A 22,867-nucleotide genomic window follows, 5' to 3' on the forward strand; every position below is an offset into this window, starting at 1 on the left:
ATCACCTAATTTTTTCCTAATTATTTGAAAATGCAGTGCATGCTAACACTGTTGTTTGATAGGAGCTAGTTGCATAGTAATCTAGGATACATTTAAATCTTTAGATTGTGACAATCCAGTCCTTAATAGCGTAGACAGTCAACTGCTGAAATGAGGACAAGAGTATTTAAAACTAATGTAACCTAAATGTGTGTATTTAAAACTTCTGTTTTAAGAGCTAGCATGAATTTAGACTGTCATCCTGCAAAACTTGGGAGATTTCAATGCTAACAGCACCCAACTTAGTTTACAATTTCTGTACATTTTTGTTTCAACAGCACTTGTTCGTTTTGAGACCTAAACAAGTTCAAGAGCCAAGATGAAGTGGTTTTCTCTTTCTCACTAGCAAACCAAGAAACTACCTATATGAGAGAAACCAGCAATTTAATGTTTTGATATAGCAAACATATTTTACCAACCATATCCTTTCTGTGTTTAATCCAGACTGAAATTGTGCATAATGAACGGCTCTCTAAACTATTCAGTCGAAGCGATTACAGCAGTACTGAATATGGGCTCTGAACTGTACCTAATCAAATGAGAATATCCCTAGAGAGCATTAATAACAAAATGCATTACTGTAGCATAGTCCATTTTCCCTGTTCCATATTTAATCCAAAAGGATGCTAGCCCATTGCTGACTTCTGAAAGCTATTCTGAGCTTTCAGATCCTCAAAGTTAGGAGGAATCAGAGACATCACAGCCAGCCCCAGGATGCCTTTGAGGAACACTGTATAACAAAAAAGCAGCAGCTGCATCTCCCATTCATACTTTCCAATCCTTATTATTGCATTTTTCCATGTGGAAAGCTAGGCCAATATTTTTCAAATAACCTACTAAGCACCTTTAGAAATATATATATTCAAACCTGCTAAACCTCAGTGATAACCTGTTCTAACATCATGCACATGCTAGCAGCTACCAGCCCCTAGAAAGGTATACAGATTTAGATCTGCCTGCTATTGATGCAAAAGCCTTAAGCTATTTGCTACAAAACCCCTGGAGAAATTCTGGCTGAAGTAAAATGTCAGTGGGCATTATGCAAGAGAAAGATGTGTGAAAAACAATAAAAATGTGCTTGATGAAGGTACCAAAAGTAAGATTAATTATTACAAATTCTTTTTCAAAACAGAGTTCTTGTGGCTCATTGGTCATCCACCTGCTCTTACAATTTAGGCTACTTGTTAGGTTTTCTTCCTTCTACCTGGTCTTAGAATAAAAAAAAATCATTAAGCAAAATGCTCAAAAACTCCCACAGACAGAGTGAGTTAATGACAGCAACCACCTCAGCAGACAAGGAATATACACATTAGTTGAAACAGCAGGGAAAACAGACATCTACTCAAATGCAAACTTTCGGTACCAATAATGTAACTTCCTCTTGCTCTCCCTGCTGTCCACAAGAGTTACACTTCAGCACTTTTGAACTGTCAAAAGAGAATGTATTCTCCTAACATCTCCTATGCCACCAGGGAAAGGAGATTCTGTCCACTGCAATCATGAGCACAACAGAAAGTCATCCCCGCCCCACCTCTCCTCAGAACAGACTTTGGAAATTGTGTTTGCAGAACAGCTCTCCCCTGACAACTGCAGTTATCTGGGGCTTGGGTGAGGGTCTACATTACCAAGCTGCCTAACTTCTGAGTCAGGTCACACCTGTGGAAGAAAAGTTTAGGAAGCAAAATGCAGGAATAAATGTAACTCAGCCACACCTCTGCCAAGTCTCATTTTTTGACCTTGATTCTGCCTAATCGTGGATTTCAATCAGTTTCTTAGGGAGGACAAGATAGCTGGTACACAAATTCCCAAAATTAAACATACTGCCTTATCAACATTTAGCTTTCTCACACAAAGTGTTGCTTGTATATTCTAATGGTTAGTCAGGCTAAAGGGAACTTTTCCCCCACTTCTGGGGAGCAAACCAACTGATAGAGCCATAGCATATAAGACTCCTATGAATGATGACATTCAGATTTTTCTTCCCCCATTTTGTCTTCCTACCTTTATTTGATTCAAAAGAAACCCAACTTAGTGTGATCCATCCTGCACAGTTTGTGAGATCACAGAATGGTTTGGGACACTTCAATCTGGCTGCTCAGAGCCCCATCCAGCCTGGCCTTGAACACCTCCAGGGATGGGGCATCCAAAGCTTCTCTGGGAAACCTGTTCCAGTGCCTTACCACCCTTAGAGCAAAGAACTTTTTCCTAATATCTAATCTAAACCTACTCCTTCATTTGTAGCCATCCCCCCATGTCCTGACACTGCATGCCCTTTGTAAAAAGTCCTGCTCCAGCTCTCTTGTAGGCATCTGCCTCATGATTTTATTCTCTACTTTAACATTATTCACAAATGTTTGGAGAAATTTAACAGTTCTTTACAGTTTCTCAGTTTATTTACAATCAGCATATGGAAAACCAAGTAATTCCCTAGACTCCAGATAGGAAAATCTGTCAAAGGTTCCCCAGCCATGTGTATCCTCACACTGATGATAATTTTCAAGGCTCACAGAGTTTTGTGATGTGAGATAGAAATGAACACCACTGCAGAATGAAATATTACACTCCATTTTATATTTCTTTTACATTAGACGACCACAACAGCCCTTTCTGAAAACATATCCTTGAAACATGTTTATCATGGCTATTAAGTAATGCAATTTAAAAAGAACAGGTGTACTATAAGATAAAAATCTTATGGAGGTGTGATCTGGTCTCTACACCCATCTCCCTCATGTAAAAAAACATCCTGGAAAATCTAAAAGTCCATTTTGTTCCCTAAACTGTATGCTTATAAAAGGGCTGAGACAAAAATGTAATTCAAACCCCCTGAAAAAGTTCAAAGGGTTTCACATGTCACCAATGCACTGGGCAATCTTAGAACACATAAAATTAATAAAGACCAGAGTCACTGTGAGGGTCCTGGTCCCTCAGAAAGGTCAGCAGGCCTCCATGAGCCTCTGCAGCCTTGTGTCTGCTCTGTGGACCCTGCAAAGTAACTCCTTGGTCAGGTTCAATCTTGGAGTCCTCCAAGGTCAAAATTACAGCTTCACTGAAGATGAGAGTCCATAAACTATTTCTCAGTGTGACCTGACACATGGCACTGCTTTGTGCACACATGAGAAAGGCAACCTGATGACTGCTGTGCCATTTGTGAGCACACATAATGTGGGCAAAGCACACAATGAACTGAGAAATCACCATTCTCCCTTCTTGCTGTCATCTCCACTGCTGCAGTCCTGCCTGGATTCATTCCCTCTCCAAGCTGTGTGTCACACACTGGTGACCCAGATGCACCAGCAGGGCCCCAGCTTGAGAGAAGCAGTTGCTGGTAACTCTATACTCTCTGAAAGAGGAGATGAAATACCAAAAGTGAAGTCATTAAGACAGTAAGATGCTTCAGCTCCTCCCTTGCACTCTATCAGCCTGCACAGAAATTTGTGTATGCAGATAGCTAACAGTTTAACAAACTCCTGAGCTTTAATGCTTTAAAGGAAAAATCTTCATCTAAATGTTATGATTTCAAGAGCAGAGGAGAAGCCAAATATTTAATTTAGACAGAGAAACTTCCTCATACAGTTTTTCAGCCACTGGAAAAAAAGCACAGAAAATGTCAAACTATATTTAAAGGGATGACAGTCACTAATAGATTTGCTAGAAGAGACAGCAATGTACATGCTAATAATTTAAGCCATTAATTTAGCTTGTGCTAGAAGATGACAGCCTTCTCTTTATACTGTGCTAAATGAATAATGAATTGCAGACACCCAAGGCAACTTTAATTTTCAAAGTCAATACTAATACTTACTCACCCGTGTCTGGTGATTGGAAGTAAATGTGATGATGCAGAATGATACCCTTATCAAAGCATTCACAGAGCACAGCCAATGAACCATTCAGCCCCTGTGCACCACAGGGACAGTGCTTACAGCACAATGCTGCTCACTTGGGATAAAACTACCCTGGGTTTGCAACCACAGCCCTCCACATTTGTTCCTTCCAGTAATTCATACTTTCTTAAACAAATCTCCTGAAATCAGCCAAAACAAGCAAGGGACTGTGACTTTTCAAATCACCACAGGTGAAAAAAAGCTGGTAGCCTCCTCCCAGACGGCTCCACCTACTCCACTTTGGGGCTTGAAGCACTATTTACAGACATTAAGTGGAAGCATTCCAAACCAGAGGCTGCAGGACTGCTCCCTGCAGATAGCCATCAATTCAAAATGTGAGCTTCAGCATGCAGCAGAAGGAACTGATAACTGTTTTTAAAAGAAAAAAGAAAAGCCACAGCAGAGAAAATGCCTCAAGCCCACCTGGTTGTATTCCAGCATCCCCATCAAGCATAGTTAGGAATTTTAGAGATAAGCTTGCTAGACAACACGTCACACAAATGAGCCACCATCCCATTTTGCCAGAATAACCATTACCCATGAAGCTCACCCAGCAGACACTGGCTCCAATGAACCTGCTTTGCCACACAAGAACAGCTCTCTGCAGCAAAGGGCTCAGCCATCACAGCAAGCTCATGTCTCAAACTCAGCCCTCGTGGCAACTCATTACACCAGCCTGACTACTCTCCAACCACTGATGGCTTTGACTCCCTAGCATTCCAACAATCATGAGAAATAATCTCATACCTAAATGTCTTCTCCATCATCCAGAAATTTCCCAATTTTCTAAGAGAATACTGTGGTCTTTAAAAGTAAAGGAAATTTAATGCTAACTGAAGTCCAAAATCAAAACTGTTCCACTTCAATTCTGGATCAAAGTGGACACTCCCAGTCCAACATGGAGATGACATTTGGCAGACATGCAAAATGTGATGTTCTGCCTTTGAACCCAACAACCCATAATTTTGGGTTGTTGTTCTGCCAATTTGACCTAGGAGAAACAGCAGATTGTCCTATTGAAGAAATTCATGCCAATACTTGCTTTATTTCTGGCACACCTTCAATTAAAATGCTGAGAATTCAAACCTTCCACCCTAATGACTCCAGGCTGTTCAGGCTGTTGGCGTTTTCATCCTTGTCTATACACTGCTTCAAAGACAAACAGTACTATGCTTAAAACACACTGTAAAACACAAGCTCTCCTTTTGTGCTGGTCTAACAAAGTAATACAAGAAAATTGTATAGATAATGCAGTTCTTATCAAATCTATCTAATGTTAAAATAATTGTGACTCTAGTATTCTTCTTTGCTCCCAGATCCTAAGCTGGCACTGATGAACTACTCACACTGCATTTACTTTACTAATTGAAAAGAGCTTATGAACAATGGTCACGTGCCATTCTTACAGAGCTACTTTTCAGGCTTCAGCATGGGGAAGTGACATGAGAAGATACAGGTTTCCATGGTCATTAAATCAGAGGCTAATGGATGATAAGATTAGCAAAGAAAAAAACAGTCAGCAATTCTGCCGGAGAATTACATACACAGGTATTGGAAATGGATGATGCAGAAGCCAAATATCTTTCCTATTTTAAGAAGACTGCATTTACTATGATATATATATAATATTGCCAGCAAGCACAAGCCGACTTTTTTTAGGTGGGTATTCAACATAAACAACTGTTTTTTGTCCTTCCCAGTTCTGTTTCTTTTGCACTACATCAGCAAAAAACAACAAAAAAAAAAATACAAACAAAAACACTACAGGTACCTTACATGCTTGATAAGCAAGACTTGCAATCTCAGGCAAGAAGGATTGGAGAAATTGATAGGTAAAGTCCAGTTCATCAGAAGATACTAGAAAGAGTTCCCAGTAATGAGATTTCTTCTCAAGAAGTTTTTTGGGTGATAGTTGGTAAATATTTTGAGTTAGTAGTGGGAGAAAGAACATTATCCACACACCTTTTCCTCATATTTTATTTACCTTCTTCCCATACTGTTTCAACATATGCTTAGGGACAGCACTAAATTTTGCAGAGGACAGGTTATTATTTCTTAAGAAGCTGTCTTTAAGTTGGAAGTAAGTAGACAATCAAGAAACCAACTAATAACCAACTAATTACTGGAAGCAGAAAATTATTAAAATAAAGAAATGAAAATTTGTATAGCAACATTGATAGTTACCAATGAAATGACAAGAGTATGCAAATCTACCAGCTTATGTCTGTCATACCAAAACCACTCACTGTAAATAGTACAGTAAACCAGACAGATACATAGGAATACAAATCTAGATCAAACAGATGGTATATTCTCACTCTGGATAGCAGCACCCATTCAAAGAAATATACAGAACTCAATCTTCTTTCACTTCTAGTTTCATAGTCAGTAAAAGCACATGTCCTGTTCCAGCCAGAACAGGGTTGATTTTTGCAGTACCAGGAGAGGGCATGGCCAGGACCCAGAAGTTATTCTATGTCACCTCAGATCATTGCTGGGGCAGGGGAAAGCAACTCTCCTCTGGGAAGAAGGGGATCCTTCTGGCCCACTAAGCGTGGTGGAGGGAGCAGTTGGTGGTGGCAGTTCCACACCAGAGGGAGCAGCTGGATAATGCCTGTTCTGAGCTGGAGGGAGGGGTCAGGGTGGTGTAGCTGCAGCTGGGTTGAGCTCCGTGGTGAGCCATTTCTGCACGTGAATCCCTCTCTCTCCTGTACACTTTTGTTAATAATCTTGTTGCGGTTTGGTTTTTTGCCTCATTGCTACTTCCAGTAAATTGTTCTTATCTCAACTTGTGTTCTTTACCTTTTGTGCCTCCAATTCTCCTCTCCAGCCTGCCACAAGGCAGAGGAAGGTAGGAACCAGCAAGGGGCAGCGTGGCTTGGAGCATCTCAGTGGGAGCACTGAAGTGGGGAGTACCATTCCCAAAGCACCTCACAATGCAGTTTGAATGAAGGACAGGGCTGATCAAAGTGCTTACCTCAGTCGGTTGGTATAGGTATCTACACAGGTCTTCATTTTAGCCAGCAGGGTCCCAACAGAGGCTTGTGACTCCAACTGCTCCTCCTCCTCTTCGCTACCCTCTCCTGCCAGAGGGAGAAGTAGCGGCACCATCGATGTGCAAGAGGCAATAGCGCGGAGCAGCTCCAGCAGAGCTCGGTACAGGGGAACGTGTCGAGCCATGTCCAGAACTATGAGACACAAGCAGGTCACACAAATTACTGACACTGGAGACCCTTTCACTCCCAGTATGGGTGATTGAAACAGAAAAGCTAGATTTTAGTCATTATTAAAATAATAATGAAATGTAATGATAAAATACAGTATTTTGTAATTGCCATTTTTAATTTGTGTTGTAATGGACCTGTTCAACAAGAAATTTACAAGATACCTGGAAAACAAAAGACACAAGAGAAGTGCTAACAAGGTATAGAACAGGATTACCACATGCTATATTCATTTCCAGTACCTTAATATACAGTTCTGGCTCAAACTGTATTCTGACAGTAACAGTAAACAAAAATCTATGGAGGAAAAATTGTAACCTATGGCGTAGCAGAGTAGCATTTGATGAATTTAACAGCATAAGCATTAATAAAGACTTTCACATCACCCACTTTATTTACAGTCACCTTCTCCTTTGGGAAAATTTCTCTGCTTTATTGCAAAAATATTTATGGCTTTTAAATGAATGAAGTTATCTACTCAGGAGAAGTCCAGTTTTGCTTCTTTCCATGAAGAAAGGATAATTTTAAAAACCAGTATGTGTCCTTCAGAGCATGCAAATTTTATCTGCATATATATGAACCACAAAACAGTAAAGATGAGTAAGAACATATATTAGGCAGGCAAACCTGCCTGTCTTAGTGCTTATCAGTGTGATATATATGTGTTACAGGAGTAACTGGGTAGAATACAGATATCAGCTCCTCTGGTTAGGAAAGACAGAGATACACAATTCTAATGGATTCTCTAGCACCACATTGTTTATTTTTCTTCTCCTCTTGTTTGGACAAATATGTAATGGATGTCATTTCAACTGACTTTGTATCATTAATAGAAATCCTGAAAATGTACCAATAGGCAGATACTTTAACACAGCTGCTTCCTCTGCCCCTAGGACATGCTATTTTTAATGTAACTGCAGAAAATATTTGCTCTAGTTTAAAGCATTCACAAATGACTGAGTTTATGATAAAATAAATTTACTCTTTTTCCAGCAAAAAACCTCAGACAACAAAAAGCTCCTGACAACTTGCATTAGGACAGAACAAAGCACAGAAGAACTCTTTAATGTTTCATTTAGCACATCTCATCCTCCAAGCTAAAGCAGATCACAGACTTTCAACTCCTGTCACCAAACCCTTAGCTCTAAATACAGCATGATGGGACAGTATAAATAGCCAAGCTATATTCAACAAGCCAGGTTATGCAGGTTTAAAGCTGGATTTATCTCTGCCAGGAGTTCTTTGATCAATAGCTTGCAATTTGTCTTTGAATCTATTACAATGGCACACACAGACTCTTAACTGGGAGAAGTGCAATTGAACAGGAAGAAAATTTACCAAAAGAAAATATTAATCTGCCAGGCCTGGTATCATGGCTCTAAAAATAACTCATGTCAAAATATTCCATATATCTAAAGCAAACTGAATTTAAACATAGGCATTAAGAAAACCAGTTTCAATTATCTCCTGATTCTTACCTTTATATATATATATATATATATATATATATATATGTATATGTGCCTCCATTTTTTATGCTCAGTCTCTAGTGAAGAATGATTGCCCACAAAAAAACCTCACAGTATGTAACAAACACATATACATCTGATGATGTGTGGATTAAAAAAAAGACACTAAACACACAAAAATAAAAAAAAGGAAAAAAGAAAAGGAGGCCAGTGAAAAAAGGGCAAGCATAAAATATATCCTACCACAGTGTAACCCTGGTGAGAAACCACCTCCCACCTGTAGTGCTAAAGACCAAGTGGCTCCTCAATTTAATCAATAGCTGTTTATTATGAGGATAGTGAGTGAGGGAGAGATATGACCTCTTAGATAACCATAGCATTTCACTCTGGAAAGCTTTTATTTATTTATTTTAACAATGAAATTTTCATGAGACCAGAATACATAATTGCAAATCCTTCAATGCTGGCTTGCCCTCTGCTTTGCTAAATGAATAGTTAAGTGCAGAATTACCACCATGAAGGGAACTGAACTGACATAACTTTAAAGTGGGAATGTTTTCCAGAGAGATGGGAGAGATTTCTGGTTTTAGCAGTTCCAACTTGCACTGCTTTGCAAGAGTTCCCATGTGAAACAAATGAAATGCACTCACTTGGCTTCAATATAAACAACTGATTTCCTTTACCTTAATGCCAGATTTAATTTTTGGTACCATTATGTGTTTTATGCTATTTTTCTCCTTTATTATTATACTCACTAAGAATTGTGACACATGCAAGTGTATTTTTTCTGTCCAAAATGCCTAAACTCCCTTCCATCCCCAATCTAAATTCTCAAAATGTTCATCAAGACTGGGTACCTAGATAAATATCAGAAAATCCTGCTGGAAAGAACACAAAACTGGCCAATTATTGTTTATTATCTTTATCTGGCAATTCACCTGCTCCTTGTGCCAAACTGATTATGTATGCCTCCTGCAGATACAGCTCTGCTTTCTGAAACAGGTGAAGAAGACTTGAGCAGTTTGTTGAGCTCCATGTAATTTTTAAGACACTGTTTAAGCCACTGGGACAACAGGATATTCTTTTGTAAATTACACCCCTGGCCCAGATCTACTCTTTGCTAACCTGTCCACCTCTTCCTGGTGTGACCAGTTCCAACTACAAATGTCCCAACAGCAATTTTCTGGACTGAGAGAGGCTTAACAAGTTCAGCAGCATTCCAAGTAGAACTTCAGTGTTCAGGCTGTGCCACTCACACTCCATCACCATCCTCACTGCTTTTAGTGTTTGCAGCACATTTAATTGGGATTTTTGAAATAGGTCCTTCCTTCAGATACCATTATATATTTCAGAAATATAAATGACACAGGTTTATAATTAAAAAAAAAAAAATTGATTCTCTAACAAAGTCCTTTAAGGGAACTGAATTCAATTACTACAAACATGAATTAAAATACAATACTGCAAATTAAAAAAAACCCTATCTCCATCAAATAGCAGCAATGGAACTTTTGGACTACTGTCTTCAATACAGGTATCTGGCCAACTAAGATGCCAACAATTTGGATTTCAGGCAAATATAAACTTCAGTGAAGAACAAGTGTTAAAACTAAACCACTGTATTCTTCCAAGCATGCTCTCCCCTGGGAACACACCCAACCTTTTTTGTCTGACTCAACTGAGCAATGAAGGTGTATCATAACACTACCTGTATTAAATATGATAGCTTCTCTTATAGGGAAAAAAAAATCCAACACAACATGAAACAGAAACAAATACTTTTGCTTATACCAGGCCTATAATTTGAATACCATTAGGACATATTTAATATGTCAGAATCTTTTTATATGGGTATTTTGGTTGTGTAAGAAGGCACCAACAGCCTTTGATTTACATGGGTATCCATGTAAGCACACCACACTGCAAATACACAGCATTTCTTAGAAAATGAAAATGGGAGATTAAAATTCTTGGCTTTGTAAAAGTGACAGATGAATACATTACCCAGGAGTCTCTGTCAAGTACAAAACAGTTACTAGATAATGACAGATACCTTTCCACAGAGCTCAGTTTGGGACTCTTAGTCTTCTGCACTGAGTACACTCAGACTGTCCTGGCTGTCAGGCTCCCACTAGTTATGGTGCCTGTCACATCTGTCCTTTTTGGTGCTGTTGGTGCTCCCTGATTCTGTGGGTCAGTGAAGTGCTGAGGAATGTTCAGCTCCCAACACCACAGACCTGTTCAGAAGCTCCCACTGGTGACTCTAAAACAGAACAGCTGCCTCAGAGAGGCCACCTGAATTTCTGCCAGGCTTCCCGAGCACTTCTTCATATGATTACTATATGACACATACTTACAGAAAAAAAAAATAAAATTAAATTACTTCATTTTTAGACTCAAGGCAGGGATTTGCACTCAGGTTTTATCCTGCTTCCTTGCCTGCCTTAGCCAGGGCTGTCAGGATCAGTCTGCTGGTGATGACAGTGGCGTTCCAGAGAAGGCTCCAAAAGCAGAGCTGGGCACTGGCTCCTGCACCACCTGAGCCAAGCTGCTTCCCCCACAGCCTGCCCTGTGATTCTCAGCTTGCACTGAGTAAACACATCAGGGTCTCACCTTTTGGCTATAGCAGCAGGTAACCAGTTCAAGCAGCAGAGCACAGGCTAACACCTGCAGCTGCAGGACACACCTGGCCCCTCGCTGCGAGCCGCAGGCAGCTGTGACAGCCCAGGGGGACACAGCAGAGCAGGGGGTGACAGCCAACAGCAGGGCAACAGCACCATGGGGAGTGGCCAGACGGTGCCAGCAGTGCTCCTAAAGGCTGGAATACCAGTGGTACCACACACGACTGTTAACAGGAGCAATTTTACCACCACCTTTGTTTTATTAATTCATAAAACATGGACATATTTAAAAAACAAGTCAGTGTCTTACTGTCCCTGATAATTAGCAATGAAGTTCAGGGGCAGCAGGCAGCATACATATTTATTCACTACTCACACCAAAAAAGTACCTCAGGTCTAAATTTACTCTGTTGCACTTAGCAGAAATCTCAGCAAAGTCACTGCCATTTGCTAAGATAGGTAGGGATGACAATCTTCTGGAAAATACCTCATGGTTTAGGCGAACAAGGTTTCACTCAACTTTTCCTACTCCTTTTAGTAATAAATGTCAAGTTTTACCAGAATCACTACAATTCAGCTAGTCTCTTGCCACAATATTTGCAATTTAGAAAGATGCTGAATGAAGGCTAAATAGTTAAAAAATAGAGATTCAATTAAACTAAATCTCCCTTATATGCTAATAACAATCAGTCTGATTTGGGTGGAAGGAAAAGGAGTATAACTGAAATTGTGTTAAGAAGTCTTGAGCTCCACAAACTGCTGAGCATCCTGTCTTTTGAAAACTGTAGTCTTTCACATGCCTAGACATGCCATGTCATGGGATATTAAGGCATTTTTGAGAACTTTTAACCTATGCCTACTTGTTCCTGGGAAGCAATTGATTAACATTTAAAGATCATGTGTGATTTCACATTTCAATTGCTTTCCACAAATCTCTTTGTTCACCACTAATATAGATTTATTTCTTACAAATATGTAAGACTAGCCATGTGCAATTACAACCTTATTATAATGAGAAAGCATATGAGGGCAGGTAGTTCAACAGCATCAAGATATCACCTTAAATTTCATATATATCCATAGCAAGATAATGACCCAACTGAGTCTAATACTCCTTTCTTTCTTTTAATATTATACAATATTCAAACAAAGAATAGCCAGGCCTAATGGCCCATTAAATAGACAGTACTGAACAGCAATACATTCTTTTGCAATTGATTTAACATCCTCAGTTCAACTTAACTGGCTATGAGTAATATTATTTCCATTGCAAAGCATATTTAAAACATCCCAAAGATTATGCACATTTATTTTAAAATAAAACAAACTATTAATATAGCATATTCATTATAGAAAAAAAATCTTCACACTTTACAGCAAATTAAAGAGACAAATATAGAAGAATAATTTGTAGGAAAATAATGAAAAGTTCTGATTTACTTGCATCTAATGTCAAGGCCTTCCCCACTGTGATTCTCACTGTGACTATATTACGAATTCCTACATCAAAGGAGCCTATAGGTTTGATGTTAAAAAAACCCCAAAACAGATACTTCAGGAAAAATTAAAAATCAACACCTTTATCAGTTTTGCAGCTATGACACCTGCCAGATGCAGACCCTTCTTGCTTCTGTGCTCTAAGAAAAGCTGCCTATATATGCTCTCAATCTGTCTCCTGTAACTCCTCATTTTCTGCACTCATTTTTTAAGGACTCAGTGAATTTCAGTTATTTTAGAGGCCCACAGACTATTTTACTTCTGCACAGTCTCGTATTACTTCGGACCAGTACACATGACTGATGTTCTGCCTTTGTTGAAGGAAACAAGTGGCAGGCAGCCACAGCAGAAGGCACCACTGGAAACTCCTCCAAAACTACAGTCCTTTTATTTCTTTTCTCAAAGAGATCTACCACTGCAAATATGAGAGAGATGATAGTGAATGATTAATTAAAAGGAAGCAGCTGAAAAGAAAAACATGTTGGGGAAAGAACCCATATGGAAAGAAATATAAAGGAAGCCTCCTTCTTGCGTGGGGTAAAGTTTCAAATGACCCCAGAGATGCTTCCAAATCTCATTTCTTATTTTGTTTTGGATCTATTTCAGTAAGACATTTTATCTTCCTGAGAAAATGAATGATCGTATTTTGTTAAACATTCATCCGAAGTAGCTATCTAATCCTGCCTCAGTTTTAGGCAATGTGAAAGATAACCACCAGTTATGTGGAGTAACTATAAAACTGTTCTATTCATATCATGCACAAATGTTCAAAATTTACTACAGTGTATCTGCAAAAACCCCAAGAAAATACCTATGTATTCTGAGTGACCTATTTTTTTCTTTCATAGTAATGAAGTTTAAATCAGTTTAAGAAGCTAAAAGTAAAACAAGACATTCTCATTACCCTGCTACTTGCTAAAGTTTAAGACCAATGTTAAGATCACGACTGCAGTACCACATTCACCTGGCATTACATTTTTCTTTTTTACTTCATGCTTTTTAACCTCCAAATAAATTAAAAGTAAGATCCTAAAGTTCTTCCAATTTTACACCATTTCTAAAACATGCTTAGTAATTAGTGAGAACCTTGTTTTTGATACCTCAGTATGTTATTCACAAACCTAAAACCCATAGCAATGATCAAACTAAAGACTTCAGGATCTCATTAACATATTAAAGACTGTCAATTGCTATGAACACCAATGTTCAAAAAACAGAAAGGAAACACTCATTTTGTATTTTTAATTAACACCTTCAGAAGACACAGTCTTATGGCCACATATATTGCCAAGCATGAGTGAGGCACTCTCTTTCCAACAGGGCCACACACCCTTTTGCTAAATATTTTAAAACTGGAGCCACTCTTCAGCCCCCCCTTAGCTGCATCTTTGCAAACATATGATCTATGAATGCAGTCCCTGCTGCAGGCAATAGTGTCAGTTCCAAATACGTCACGCTCTGCTGCCTCTTGATTTTCTCTTTCAGAATCAACCCAGGGCAAGCCTCTTTTATAATAGGCCTAATTAACACACTGTGTTCTGCTCTGCTTTGATAGAAAAAGAGATTGCCCACAGAGTAGTTCAAAATCAGACCTCCAAGAAAGCATTAGCCTTTGGGTGAAAATAAAACAAAAGCTTTCCAAATACTGTCATCTTGCAGTGATTTAGTTAGCTTTCTTTTTCTTTACTTATTTTAAAATAGGAGTAACACCAGCATTTTCACAGTACTGTTTTCAGTATTAGGAAAAATGCCATCAGGAAGGACTTGTCCTGTGAATAATGAAGTAGGAGAAAGGGGTTAAGCACCCTTACAGCCCATGAGTTACAGAGCAGTAAAACAATACAAGAAGGGTGGGCCTCTGAATTTAATGGGTATAATGTCATGCTCCAAATTATCACTATTATTGTTCAGATACAACTTGGAAATTTTGTTCTGATGTCAGCATTGAGCCCATTAGCAGTCAAAAAATATCAGGTCAAATGTTAAAAAAGCTGAAGACAAATTAGAAATTAATGACTGAGGCTGAATTCAATCATTAATATCACTTCAACACCATGTGCCTTTCCCCCTTTTATCAAAGAGATGGGACAGGCCTGGAAAAGAGAGAGAGAGGGTGACTAAACAACACAAGGTACAGAATGAGCTGCTGCACTATCTAAAATGAAATAAAGACATTGCAGCCTCAGTGACTAATGAAGGGTATCATAAAGACATTGCTTTTAAATTATGAGTGGTAAAAAGAGTGAGTAGAATTGGACTGATCAATACATTCAAAGGAATGGGCACACCATTAGAAGAAATAATGCCATTTGTACAAGAACACACACTACACAATACATCACTTTTAAGGTTTGGAAAAGCTTAGCACTAAATGTCAGGGTAGTAAATATTATCACAGGTTCAAAAGTAATTGGGTAAATTGATGTAGGAACAGGCCATCAAGGGCTAATAAATGAGGGGACACTACCCTTGGCAACACACTAGCAATACCAAAGCAGCATCTGCATGTCAGCCCCATCTCTATATTCTCCCTGTCATTGTCCACTATTGGTGATAAACTGGCAGCCTAACAACCTTGGTCTGAATTGGCATTGCTATTACTGTGTGTTCTAGGAAACTTGGGGGGGAAAAAAAAAAAGTACTGCAACAGGAAAGGAAAAGTGCTCAATTAGACAGGCAAAATGCACTGCTGAGGGAAGTCGGTCAGGCATCTGTAGCGCAGTAATGAGGCTCGACACTGCGGCTCTTAACTGTTCCTAGTTCGCTTATTATTAAAGAACATTTGAATTTGGAATTGAGGATTTTCAGGAACGTTCTGTTTACAAGTCAAGTCAAACAACACTTTTCACACATGTATCCATGAATCCAGAAAAAAACCCCTTGCCAGAAAAAGTGCAAGGCATTATTTTATTAGGCCAATGTGTACAGTTGAATAAACAAGACACAATTTCCTGCATTTGAAAGGATGGAAAAAGAAACCCAAACAGTACAAAAGACATGATAACTAAACTGGGCTTTTAAAGCACAAGTGACTACTAAAGCCATGCATGATTCCCAGTTTTGGAGATATTACTATTTAAATGCTACACTCTAGTCCCTCATAGTGGAATCCACTAGGGATCACTCTGCCATTGAACAGAACTCCAAACATACCTGAAAAGGTGATGTCTCCAAATAATGGAGAGGTTCTTCTTGGTGGCTACAGAGCAATCTTATATGAGGCTTGGGAAGATATCATCAAGCAAGAATAATTAATGGAATCTAAAAACGCAAAATTGTGTATTCATTGGTATTGTTTGACTTTAAAAATGGCCCAGCAGGCATCAATGTAGAAAGGCTGTAGGCAAAGTATTGAAGAGTAAGCACATGCTGCCATGGGATCCAGCCCCACTGCAACTTTTAATAATCCCTCCTCTAAATGGAAGCTGGATTTACCCATTACCAGTTCTTAAAACCTACAAAATAAACCAAATTAAAGCATGAAGCTCTAACCAAATCATGTTTGCATCCAAATCTAGAAAACAAGTGTAAAGAAGCATCAAGCTCCAGGAATGTTATATTATCAAATAAATAAAGAATAATATAGATAAAGGCAGAAATAAAATAAAAAATAATTAAAAAATATATGAAAAATATTAAGAAAGACACATATAAAAACAGGCATTCAGACACTGCATGAGAATAAGTGTTTGCCTGGTCAAGACATGAAAAACAACTTATTGCTAATACAACCCAGCATGGCATTTAGTAAGATAGAAAGGACCAAATATTTCTATTTGATGTACTGAAATAAACCTAATAATAAAGGTAAGCTAGGAGTGACAAATTCATCTTCCACTTAGGAAAATTAAAAAAAAAATAATTTTCGGCACAGAAAAATACAAGATTTAAATATTCTGCAGACAAACCCTTTCTTAAAAAAGCAAAAATAAGTTCAAAATAAATAAGGAGGTGGAAGCTTGCTTATCATGTCAAGTGTTTTAAGTGTGCAGCACTACACAAAGCACTACACAAAGGAAAGGTATCACTATCCTTAGAAAGTGGATTGGGATTTTTATAAAAGTTAAACTGGCTTTCATGATCCCTGCAATGGAGGGGGGAATAGTGATTTCACTATATTTGGCAGAGGAGTGGGCAAGCAGCCACCTTGAAATGGTCCTCAGTTCTGAGTGTTACCTCTTCCAGGCCATAAAACAGTCACTAGTATTTTAGAATAAGATAGGAATCAAAAATAAGATGGAAACCTGCCATTTCATTGCACATGCTGCAGAAATAGATGCAGAAATTCAAAATTAGGTAATGAAGCTGTGGAGTGTTTTTAAACCATTACCTCAGCAGATGGAAAAAGGCCAAGACCTGGGTCTTCTGCTCTGTCAGCAGAGGATATCAAGACTGTTACTGGAATGAAAGGATGTGTGATTCCTGTGCTTTATTTTTTCTGTATGTGTGAGCACACCTACCAGATCAAGTCCTCAGGGGATAGAAAGAAGACTATTTAAGCATCTCATTCTGCATTAAATATCTAATTATTTTGCTTGGCCAAGATAGCAGAGCCACTGTGCATATGCAAAACAGAACTTTTATCACTCCAGTCTATTTTTCAGAGAATAGTTCATTCTTTAAATACCAAGATGGGCTTTTAGTAAGCACACAAAGAACATGCTGAAAAGTTAAAGTCTAACAGCTTCCTTGAGTCCAAGTTAAATGAAAGGTAATTCTTTGTATTCACTGCATTTTTAAAGTGCCTTAGAATGCAAATAGCTCTTGAGTGGTAAATATATCAACCAATTTAATATATGACAGAAAGACTTTTGGAATAGGAGAATTTTCACCCTCCATGCAACGTCATGCAAGTTCCTGTACTACTTATTAAAATGGATCATGCTGCATTATCTTACAGCAGAACAACAAAAAATAACTCAAAATAAAATACAACATTCTTTTGTTAATAAACTGCATTATCTTTATGTCCTTTAGAGAGGACAAGACGATACAAATACTAATAAGATACTAATCTCAATAAAAAACTATACTTTGCATTGGAATAATTTACCATAGACTACTTCCTTCAACCACGGAGATCAATTTCCTTTGATTTGTACTCAGGACTAAGAATACCCTCAGAGGATAATAAGAAAGGAAATATTATGAGTGGGAAGTGTCTGCATAACAATATGGGAAGTGCCAGATACATTTACAGTATTTTATTTTCAAAAACAGGAGAGGAAAAAAGAACACAAAAGAAATAAATGGCAACTAAGATTGTTACTGCCCAGAAAATGAAAACCTATCACTTGACTAAATAAATAAGACTTTCAACTGCTGAAAATGAAAGCCAGCCCTCACCTCAGTAAGTTCTTCAAATGCACATCGAGCTACACACTCCAGCTGCCAAAACTCTTCCCTGAAAGTGAACTTACTCATAGGAAAAGCAAAGCAAAAATGTCTAGGACAAAACCTGGCAATCTGCTCTACACATGAACAGAAAAGGATTGTTAGTTTCTTCAGTCAGGAAATTTTTAGCAGCCTATCTAATTGTGCTACCACTACTTGGGAAAACCACTAATACGGAGAAAACATGAAAAATTGAAAATGTATTACTTAAGTCCTTTCAGAGGTCTCTTGTGTACCTTAAAACATTTGTGTCCTGTTGGTAGTTACTGTATCTTACCAGGAAGGCACAAGAATTAAAGAAAAAAAAAAGGAAGAAAGAAGCACATTGGACATTTCTGCTATATAATTTGGAACCGTAGGACATGTAGTGTGGTGTCATATTCCTCTCTGAAGACATATTCTCTTTTCAAAAAAGACTGAGACTGTTGGCAATGAGGCAAAATTTTTACAATTAATTCTTAACGCCTCTAGTAAAATCTGTGAATGTTTGTAGCATGTGGCACTGCAGAGCAATCGATTTCAGACATCCAGCACTCATATTCCCAAACATAATTACCATGTCTAAATGAGACCATTTGAGATGCACTATCTAACTAAAGTAAAATAAGAAAGAATGGTATGATTGGTAATATTGATTCTGGAAATTTTGAAAGATGCAGTGTGGTATCTTCCACTTCAAAGGGCTGGCTGAACACCGGTACCAATTACCCTCTGAGGGGAAACCAATCCAGTACTTACAGACTCCCAGGCTGGTCCTAGGAGCAGGGATGCAGCTACCAGTGTTGGCTTCCAACTGATGAAGGGAAAAAGGGAACTCCTGGGTGAAATGCTCCTGGGCTGTAGCAATGAGATAAATGGCCCAGGAAAGGAGAGGCTCCCTCCACGCTAAACTTTGCTGCCTTGAGCCTTGAACAGTCAGGGCAGTGGCCTGCACTGTTTTCCCAAAACTAAACCGCCATCACAAGATGGTGACAGTCTACTGGCAGAGGGAATTTCACTGAGCACTTATGGCCAAACCCAAACACTTCCGAAGACAATGACCCAGGCCTTTTATTTCTCAAATGAACAATTAAAAGTAAGCACACAGAAACCAATTTCAGGAATGAAATGAACACCAATTGCATCTCATGAATGATTTGTTAGCTTCCATACATCCTTGTATCAAGGATCAGCATCTAACTGTACTTCTGAAAGCTTACTAGGAAAGGTATCTGCAGGAGGCAGGAAGGCAAGCACCACAGTTTAGCTTCCTTTTACATAAGACATATTATAAAGCAGAGTGTAAGGCATAAAGGTCTAGTTATGTCTAAGTGGATCCAAAGGGGAATAGTAAAAAATAACAGTTCCTTGGCAGGCAGATACAGATACATAATAAGTCTGTTGCCCAAGCTTTCAAGACTGCCATATTATCCTGTAGTCACAAAGGTCCAGAAATTCATAGTGGTCGCAGATGAGGAAGAAATCTTGTTTGCTTAAGTTTTCAGGACTGTTCCATAAAGCATCTTCAGAAGCTTAGTCATCAGCTGGAAAAACTGCTATTTAAGGCTCATAAAAAGAAACTGACAGATAAAAACTCCACTCCACTCTTGATTCCAGAGCAAAATAATCTATCATTTAGGCAGCAGGACAAAAAAACATGTGGGTGAGAAGTAGAAGGAAGAACAATGTGGGATATGTAAAGCCCCACTGAAATCTCATCCTTACTCCTCCTATTTCTCACCTGATACTTCTTGAGAATCTTAACCACGAAAATCCTTTCATTCTGGAATTTAACAGGCACTTTAATTCACTATGATCAAGTGAGTGGGGCCAGAGGTCACAAGCTAGTCTAAGATATGCTCTGTGCATGCAGCTGCAAAATATACCACCAGCTGAAAAAAATCAATGAAGATATGCCAGTTCATGAATTCATGTTTAAAAACCATATAAAACAATGTGCAGTACAGGAACAGATATAGATTGAAGCAAAGGTCCAGTGTCTCACTGAACTTTGCTAAATACCAATTTGTTGAAAAAAAAGCCCTCCAATTAGCTCTTTGTAGCAAGCGTCAGTCTTGAAAAGACCAAGTGCTTTATCTGTCACGCAATCCAGTACCAAATTACAAATCAAATCTAAGCTACTTTGTTCTTTGTAACAACCAGGTTTTTAATTTTCAAAGATTTCAGTGCCATGATGTTTCAATACATAATTACTCGTTATAAATTACAACAAATTTCTGCAACACAGTAGAGCTGAATTTACAGATTTATAACTTGTTCTTTCATAAATCTTGTATATTATCAACCAGTGAAACGGATAATCAGTTTTGACATTTAAAAAAATTTTGTTATAAAGCAGTATCTACTAGAAAACAGTCTGCTACTTTAAATGCTTTGAAAATATAAGCAAATTCATATTATCTTGAAATAGGAATTAAGAGGTTCGGTGGGCTAATATTTCCATCCACTTATTCCAAACTGATTTCCTTATAAAGATGACAAAACAGAAGAAAGAAACATATAAAAGATACTGGGAGTGCAGTAATCTCTAGGTTTGTTTGGTTTTTCAAGATCAGTCATCTGCAAACTCAGACCGATGAGATGTGCTCTTTCTCAGATGGTAAGATGCTTTAAGGACTTTGGAGAAAAAAGAATTTGGTGTAGTACTGCAGTTTCCTGAGGGCCACGCTCCTGAACTACAATCAGCTCTCACTACTCTTCTCCTCCTATGCTGGCCCAGTGAGTCTGCAATGTTCACTTACTGGACTCCTCTAACACACAAAAATTTATGAAGATGAGAACTCAAAAAACTGATACTCAAAAGCCCTAATACTCCTACAGAAGAATGAAGCCTACACTCAAACATTGTGAAGGAATAGCCCTAAAAAACTGCTGTCTTTGATTACAAAAACCTCTCTTGAACTGCAGAGAACAGCACTGAATCAGAACTGAAGCACTCCAACAGTTATAAACCACTCAATAAAGGTACAATACAAGAGATTCTTTTTGATACAAGTAAAAAGAGAAAAATGAAGATTGCTCATTGTCAGAAGGCCACCACATGCAGCTCGGGCTGAAATCCTCACCTCTAACTCAGGAACATTCATCAGTCACCAACTTCTGAATTCTTCAGTACATGAAGACAGTGATTTAAATACATCTCTCTGAACAAATACATGACATGTCATATGACACCTTCCAAAGGCTATTTTTTTCTAAACTTTTACTCAATTGTCAAACTTAGAACGTTTCTTAACAAAATAGCAGTGTCCATTCTGACCATGATCACAGGAATTGAGCTTGACCAGTAACAAGAAAAGCTGGTGTTGAAAGGGCTGTGGCAGAAGAAATGGTACTACTTCACACCCATTTAATTGACTTCTTAATGCAGAACTATTTCAGAGCAAAGGGGAGAGACGGAACAAGAACATTTTTGCTAAGTGAAAACTGACAGTTGGGAACTGACTGTAGTTGGTTATAAGAGAATTCTAAATTTTTCCAAGGGTATGTTGGGTCAGCATCTAAGTTACAAAATCAGGAAAATCCCCAGACAATAGCCAAAAGACAATGAAGTTCCTTAATCAGAAGGAAAAAAAGTTGAAGTGTATAGCTAGCTGAAGTGTCAAAATCATCAAGTCAATGCTGAGCTGAATACATAAAAGAGCCATGAAAGGGAATAGTAAGAAAGCTAAAAATAACTTGTGCTGCTTCAGATGGAGGACCTGGGTCCTTCCTCTTATTTTCAGCAGAAGAGTAAAAAAATACTTTGAAACCTTGCCATGCCTATCACTGCTGACTCAAGGGCATCACACATCAATCTGTATCATAAAAAATAGGCTAACAGCTCCCACCAAGAAAACAGTGTCTGTGTTATCAGGAGAGAGAGAAAAAAAGAAATAAAAAAAAATACTAAAGAAGAAAGAAGGAGTGTGGCTATCCACCTCTTGCTTATGCTAAGCCAACCAGTTCATCTTAATTTGTGCATACTATTGCATCTCCCAACAGACACAGCTTTGCTCTATTGTTCTGCAATTTAACAGAAAAACCATCAGACCTCATAAAAGGAAGTTTGTGGAGGTTGTTGGAGAAGAAAACTGGTATACATCACCCTACAGAATACATATGCTACCTCATTTCAAGTACCTTCCTGCATTTTGGGGAAAAGTCAGAAAAACTACAAGGGAAAACAGTCTTCATGGACAACTGATCTTTTGGATTTCATTACAGCATTTTAACCTAAATAGACTTTTAAGTCTAGATATTATCTAAATCAAAACATGCTATTTTATTGAAAAAATACAGCATATAGAATAATTTTAGAGTGCACAAAACTCCAAATTCTATAAATTCATAAAAATACATGAGGAAAACTAAAATATACACTTAAAGAGAACTTGCTTCTTTTGCAATTGTGATGCTCTGGGTGTACCACATTATTCGTAGCTGTAGTGTATAGCAGGATAATGATCATCAAAGGATCAAGACTGTAAACAGTTGAATTTATACCATGGAGTTCTTACAAGATAGCTTGGCAACTTCCCCTGAAGTATGAATATCTTTAAAATATGACATACATTTGTATTGCCTAAGGTCTATTCCCATGCAATAGAAGTGACTTCAGCAGTAATGAACAGAGTGACCTCTAATCAACCAAATTTGTCCTGCTCTCAGCATACCACATAAATCAGTTACTGAGGAGTTGCCAAAGTCTTACTAAGTGCTTGAAAGCTCTTCCTAGATGGAAGTAACAGAATTAA

The 22,867-nt window shown here is 38.2% G+C and overlaps 1 protein-coding gene across 8 annotated transcripts in view; it reads right to left on the bottom strand.

The window, feature by feature from the left end:
• Positions 1 to 22,867, bottom strand: part of BIRC6 (baculoviral IAP repeat containing 6) — a 170,579-nt gene that overhangs the window by 15,680 nt on the left and 132,032 nt on the right. For all 8 annotated transcript variants that reach the window (XM_056486486.1, XM_056486491.1, XM_056486490.1 and 5 more), the window contains one exon: positions 6,904 to 7,114. In XM_056486486.1, coding sequence (XP_056342461.1) covers positions 6,904 to 7,114 — 211 coding nt within the window. The remainder of the gene's footprint in view (positions 1 to 6,903; positions 7,115 to 22,867) is intronic.

The sequence above is a fragment of the Oenanthe melanoleuca genome, chromosome 3 (genome assembly GCF_029582105.1).
Source record: "Oenanthe melanoleuca isolate GR-GAL-2019-014 chromosome 3, OMel1.0, whole genome shotgun sequence".
NCBI lineage: Eukaryota > Metazoa > Chordata > Aves > Passeriformes > Muscicapidae > Oenanthe > Oenanthe melanoleuca.